This window comes from Babylonia areolata, chromosome 14 (genome assembly GCF_041734735.1).
Source record: "Babylonia areolata isolate BAREFJ2019XMU chromosome 14, ASM4173473v1, whole genome shotgun sequence".
NCBI lineage: Eukaryota > Metazoa > Mollusca > Gastropoda > Neogastropoda > Buccinidae > Babylonia > Babylonia areolata.
Window position 1 is genome coordinate 13,792,839 of NC_134889.1, and position 7,500 is coordinate 13,800,338.

General features: G+C 42.6%; 1 protein-coding gene across 1 annotated transcript in view; it reads right to left on the minus strand.

Annotated features, from left to right (window-relative positions):
- Positions 1-7,500, minus strand: part of LOC143289612 (uncharacterized) — a 23,465-nt gene that overhangs the window by 15,790 nt on the left and 175 nt on the right. Inside the window, exon 1 of the mRNA XM_076598654.1 lies at positions 7,288-7,500. This exon is cut by the window's right edge and continues 175 nt beyond it. Coding sequence (XP_076454769.1) covers positions 7,288-7,500 — 213 coding nt within the window. The remainder of the gene's footprint in view (positions 1-7,287) is intronic.

Here is a 7,500-nt window from a genome sequence, read left to right on the forward strand (position 1 = left end):
TAATCCAAGTTTGTTCGAACCTACCAGAACTAAAGCCTCGGCACAAACGCCAAAATGAAGGTTGTTTCTTGTAAAAGTCTGCCGGTGAAAACGTGCATCGTTTTAATAATAATAATAATAATAATAATCGTCTTTAATAATAATAAAAATATCGATGATGATGATGATAATAATAATAATTATATATATATATTTTTTTTAATATCAATGTATTTTTTAAACGACTTGCTTTGTTCTATATCGAGACAGGAAAAACAGGAAGTTTTTCGTGAAAGGCGCAAGCGCAGTGAGAGAGAAGTTCCAAACGTCTGTTTGCCATTTCGTGCGTGTGTGTATTGTGATGTTAATCTGCTGATTTCGACCGTCGTTTCCGTGCATTATGCAGTAAGTGATCAGGCTTTTGCTGAAATCAGTCTCCAGTGGTCAGGCTTTTGCAGAAATCGGTCTCCGAATAAAATCTAGCACCCACCTTCGCCTTTTCTCAGTTATGTGTTCTCGCAGACTATCAGTTTATTTGTATTTGCATTTGTATTTGCATTTCTTTTCTTTTTATCACAACAGATTTGTCTGTGTGAAATTCGAGCTGCTCTCCCCAGAGAGAGCGCGTCGCTACACTACAGCGCCACCCTTTTTTTTTTTTTTTTTCTTTTTTGTATCTTTTCCTGCGTGCAGTTTTTGTTTTTTCCTATCGAAGTGGATTTTTCTACATAATTTTGCCAGGGACAACCTTTTTTTGCCGTGGGTTATTTTACGTGAGCTAAGTGCATGCTGCACACTGGACCTCGGTTTATCGTCTCATCCGAATGACCAGACCACCACTCAAGGTCTAGTGGAGGGGGAGAAAATATCGGCGGCTGAGCCGTGTTTCGAACCAGCGCTCTCAGATTCTCTCGCTTCCTAGGTGGACGTGTTACCTCTAGGCCATCACTCCATAACAGGGCGCGTGTTCAGCAAAATTGATACAGATTTAAAGGACTACACTATAATATTATCCGACTTAAGACCATTTGGGCGAATGTAGATTGTGTAAGACCATACAGAGAGTAAAATACTGTGGCCTTCCTACACATTGAGACACAAGTATACTTTAAAATTCAATATTTTAGATGAGTCATCCCCTTTGTGTTTAAAATTATATTGTATTCAGGTTGACTTTCCATTTCTTAGCAGAATATTGCAGATGTATGCATCAAATTAACCTCCATACAAATCAGAACAAATTCCTACCTGAACTAAACATGGTAAAATGATTGCTCTTAGTTAGTATGTTAGTATTTGAGATAAAAGTCCTTAAGTTTTGCTTATAGAAAATAACAAATATAACAGTAACCTCATTCTGTAACATGTTTGGCATTTCTTTTTTCTTTTTTTCTTTTTTTTTCTTTTTTTTTTTGGTGCCCTTCCGAGAAGTGTACTTCATTATTATCAAAATTATCAAAATGAGTGAAATTGCTGATTTGTTTCTGTTTTAAGGCCAAATTCTGTGTCACCAGATTAAGTATTTCCAAAGAAAATGAATATGTTTAAGGTAAAGAGCACACACACACACACACACACACACACACACACACACACACACACACACACAACAAACAAACACACACACACACAACAAACACACACACACACACACACACACACACACACACACACACACACACACACACACACACACACACACACACACACACACACACATACACACACACACACACACAGAGTCCTTGGACGGGAGATTAGTGTCATGTGCCTTCAAGACTTGCCAGCAGGAGCGATGAATAAAGACAATCGAAATTATCGTGTGTGTTTGTACTGGTTCACTCAGCCGAAACACAGTGTTACTGCATTGTGACTCACGTTGTGTGTAAACATACACTCGAGCCAGAAGTATTAAAAACACATTTCGATTCCCACAGAGGCGGTGATTATCATCGGGATCGTGTGTGTGTGTGTGTGCGCGCGCGCGCGCGCACGCGCGCGTGTGCATGCGTGCGTTGTATGTGTTCTCTGTGCGTATTCTCTGTGCGTGTGTGTGTTTGCTTGATAGTACTATTTGCGCTTTCACTACTAAAAACATTGCAATATTTTTTTTTTCAATGAAAAAAGGAAAAACGTCCTGTGTACAGGGAGGTAACTGTCAGAGGAATGGTGGTTCAGTGGACGCAGAACCTGCCAAAGAAGCAGATGTCCCGGGTTCGATTCCTGTATGTAGGCCTGCAAGGATTTATATCACCACCCTCAACTCCTACCGAACTTCGAGTGCTTTGAAATAGGGTCGCTTGTTGTGGTTTCGTTATTTTTGTTTTTGCTTTATTCTGTTTTGTTTTTCTGATTTTCCCGTAAAAGACGACGAACCGAACTTCAGAATGCAGCATGCATTTAGCGCGTGCAAAAGAAAAAAAAGAAGAAGACAAAAATAGAGAGAAGAAAAAAAAGAAAGAAATTCACGGCAGCAAGAGTTTGAGTTGGCCCTGACAGAATTCTATTTAAAAAAATAAAATAAATAAATAAGTAAAAAAAAAAAAAAAACATAACCACCAAAGCATTTTGGTAGGTAAGAAATAAATGCCGTCAGACAAAAGAGAGAGACAAGCCGGATTCCAGACGCCAGATTCTAGCAACACGATGCTCCCGAAGCTCCCACACCCACACCCACACGCCCTCCACTTCCACCTCATCGCCTGAGAGTAGACCGACCTTCACACAGACAGACCGTCATAACTGGAGACAAGAGTGTCCCATCCATTTCCATGAAAATTGTTATTGTCCCGTTTTCTGTCTCACGTTTCAATAATTCATTGTTTCGTTGCAGCACCAACAGAAGACCTAAAGAAGCGGTCCTGGCTGCTCACATGACACCCGATCGGTCCTGCCTTGATGTTTGATGCATTATAAAGGGGGGCGGGGCTAACGTTTTCATGACCATAGTGAAGGGAAATGGTATTATTGATGCATATACTTCTTTTTTTTCTTCGATCAATGAAGATCAAACAGGCTTTGTACCTGGAAGATATATTGAAGACAACACGATTATCAAGCAACCTTATGCATCATTTAAAAGAAGGGGGGGGGGGGGTAAAGGCAACATACTGTGAGTGTCGATGGAATATGAAAATGTATTTGATTCTGAAAGCTGCAAATGGTATGAATACTGTTTAAGAGGCCTTTATATACGTGGAAGAAGTGTGCACGTCGATTTCCATAAATAAAAAGAAATGTCAGGGCGAATGGAAAATTTATCTAAGGATTTTTTTTTGCACGCGCACGCTTGTGTGTGTGTGTGTGTGTGTGTGTGTGGTTTGCTTGTATTGCTGTGTGCTTTCTTCTTCTCTTCTACGTATTTTTGTGGGATCAAGTTCTCCTGCTGGAACGAAGCTCGATCAACTTCACCGTTCTGGTCCCCTAAAACTCACCTTCCATACATCTCCCTACACACCTTTCCATTCCCCTAAAACTCACCTTTCATACATCTCCCTAGACACCTTTCCATTCCCCTAAAACTCACCTTCCATACATCTCCCTACACACCTTTCCATTCCCCTAAAACTCACCTTCCATACATCTCCCTACACACCTTTCCATTCCCCTAAAACTCACCTTCCATACATCTCCCTACACACCTTTCCATTCCCCTAAAACTCACCTTCCATACATCTCCCTACACACCTTTCCATTCCCCTAAAACTCACCTTCCATACATCCCCTTGCACACCTTTCCATTCCCCTAAAACTCACCTTCCATACATCCCCTTGCACACCTTTCAGTCCCCCTATACCTCACCTTTTATACATCCCGCTACACACCTTTCAATCCCCCTATACCTCACCTTTCATACATCCCCCTACACACCTTTCAATCCCCCTATACCTCACCTTTCATACATCCCCTACACACCTTTCAATCCCCCTATACCTCACCTTTCATACATCCACTACACACCTTTCAATCCCATATAACTCACCTTTCATACATCCCCTACACACCTTTCAATCCCATATACCTCACCTTTCATACATCCCCCTACACACCTTTCAATCCCCTATATCTCACCTTTCATACATCCCCCTACACACCTTTCAATCCCCTATACCTCACCTTTCATACATCCCCTTGCACACCTTTCAATCCCCCTATATCTCACCTTTCATACACCCCACCTACACACCTTTTCAATCCCCTATACCTCACCTTTCATACATCCCCCTACACACCTTTCAATCCCCCTATACCTCACCTTTCATACATCCCCTACACACCTTTCAATCCCATATAACTCACCTTTCATACATCCCCTACACACCTTTCAATCCCATATACCTCACCTTTCATACATCCCCTACACACCTTTCAATCCCATATAACTCACCTTTCATACATCCCCTACACACCTTTCAATCCCATATACCTCACCTTTCATACATCCCCCTACACACCTTTCAATCCCCTATATCTCACCTTTCATACATCCCCCTACACACCTTTCAATCCCCTATACCTCACCTTTCATACATCCCCTTGCACACCTTTCAATCCCCCTATATCTCACCTTTCATACACCCCACCTACACACCTTTTCAATCCCCCTATACCTCACCTTTCATACATCCACTACACACCTTTCAATCCCATATAACTCACCTTTCATACATCCCCTACACACCTTTCAATCCCATATACCTCACCTTTCATACATCCCCTACACACCTTTCAATCCCATATACCTCACCTTTCATACATCCCCTACACACCTTTCAATCCCATATACCTCACCTTTCATACATCCCCTACACACCTTTCAATCCCATATAACTCACCTTTCATACATCCCCCTACACACCTTTCAATCCCATATACCTCACCTTTCATACATCCCCTACACACCTTTCAATCCCATATACCTCACCTTTCATACACCCCACCTACACACCTTTCAATCCCATATACCTCACCTTTCATACATCCCCCTACACACCTTTCAATCCCCCTATACCTCACCTTTCATACATCCCCTACACACCTTTCAATCCCATATAACTCACCTTTCATACATCCCCCTACACACCTTTCAATCCCATATACCTCACCTTTCATACATCCCCTACACACCTTTCAATCCCATATACCTCACCTTTCATACATCCCCTACACACCTTTCAATCCCATATAACTCACCTTTCATACATCCCCTACACACCTTTCAATCCCATATACCTCACCTTTCATACATCCCCTACACACCTTTCAATCCCCTATACCTCACCTTTCATACATCCCCCTACTGAAGCATTCGTTCCAGTGTGTGCACCCGCCTGAGCTAGCCTGCGAGTGTGTGTGTGCGCAAGCGCACTAGAGGGTACCCAACACTGCGGCAACGGTGATTTTTTATTGCGTTTTCTTATACAAAGACGTGATCATAAAGTATAACGTGTGAAGTTACTTGAGTCCTCTGATACTTCATTTTTTCCCCTGGCCAATGAAGAAAGCTTCGGACTGAGTACTTAAAAGAAAAGAAAGAAGAAAGACCTTTCCCTTCCCTTACATCTTACATTTCCTACCTTCCCCATAACACCTTTTCCTTCGCTAATATCAAACATTTCGTGCCTTTCCCATAGCACCTTTCCATTTGCAAACATCTAACATTTCCTACCTTTCCCATAACACCTTTCCATTCGCTAATATCAAACATTTCCTACCTTTCCCATAACACCTTTCCATTCGCTAATATCAAACATTTCCTACCTTTCCCATAACACCTTTCCATTCGCTAATATCAAACATTTCCTACCTTTCCCATAACACCTTTCCATTCTCTTATATCAAACATTTCCTACCTTTCCCATAACACCTCTCCATTCGCTAATATCAAACATTTCCTACCTTTCCCATAGCACCTTTCCATTCGCTAATATCTAGCATTACCTACCTTTCCCATAACACCTTTCCATTCGCTTATATCAAACATTTCCTACCTTTCCCATAACACCTTTCCATTCGCTAAAAATCAAACATTTCCTACCTTTCCCATAACACTTTTCCATTCGCTAATATCAAACATTTCCTACCTTTCCCATAACACCTTTCCATTCGCAAATATCAAACATTTCCTACCTTTCCAATAGCACCTTTCCATTCGCTAACATTTAACGTTACCTACCTTTCCCATAACACCTTTCCATTCGCTAATATCTAACATGTCCTGTCTTTCGCCATATAACCTTTACAATCCCGAGTGACTCACTGCATTCCCCAAATCACCTTTCTACTCCCTACCTTTCCATTCCCCTACTCGCATGTCCATTCTCATAGCCACCTTTCACCCATTCCCAAACTTTAACTTTCCACTCACCTTTCCAATCCACCATAACTAACCACTCAGTTCTCCGACTCACCTTTCTGTTCCACTACCCCTCACTTTTCATCCATTTCCCTGCTTATCTTATCACTCCCCTACTCAACTTTCCATTCGCATACCACTCACTTTTCCATTATATTATTCACCTTTCCATTCCCTATTCCATTCTTCGGATTACCTGGCAATTCCAATACTCACGTTTTCTCCATTCCCCTATGACTCAATTTTTCCATTCCCTAACTACTTACCTTTCCATTCTCATACTCCACCTTTCCATTCACCTGTTCACCTTTCCTCTATTCATCTACTCACCTCCAACTGCCTTATTACTCACATTTCCTACTTTCTCCAACATCTCGCCTTTCCATTCAACTCTCACCTTTCCATTCCTCCATTCATTCTTCCTACTCATACTCACCTTTCAAACCCCAATATCACCTAGTACCTTTCCGTTTCTGTACTCGCCTTTCCATTCCGTTACTCACCTTCCCCTGAGAAGGTGACAGATTGGATAAGACGCTTACCTGCCAATACAGTGTCCATGTGGGTCTGGGTTCGAATCCCGCTCTCACCCTTTCTCCCAAGTTTGACTGGAAAATCAAACTCAGCGTCTGGTCACCCGGGTGAGACGATAAACCGAAGTCCTGTGTGCAGCACTCACCATGCGCACTAAGAAATAGCCCATGACAAAATCAGTGTTGTCCTCTGTCAATATTCTGTACACGAAATCCACTCTGATATATACATACACGTACTCAAGGCCTGACCAAGCGCGTTGGGTTATGCTGCTGGTCAGACATCTGCCTAATACGTGTGGTGTAGCTTATACGGAATTGTCCGAACGCAGACACGCTTCCTTGAGAGAAACACGCTGAAGCTGAAACACCTTTTGAATGTCCAACCCACCTTTCCATTCCGGCAGTACTCTACTCACCAAAGCTCATGGCACCAGGCGCGGCTTTTTGCCCCTCCTGAATGGCGGTGTGTTTCTTGCCGAACATCCGACACTCCCCCCCGGACCCCCCAGGTGAGGCCTGAGCACTGTGGTGGAAGGTGCACATGACGCAGCCCCGTGTCTGCACACACTGCTTGCTGCATTCAATCCTGGACCTGGCCGCCACGTCCGCCACCACGTCCTCCGTGAACA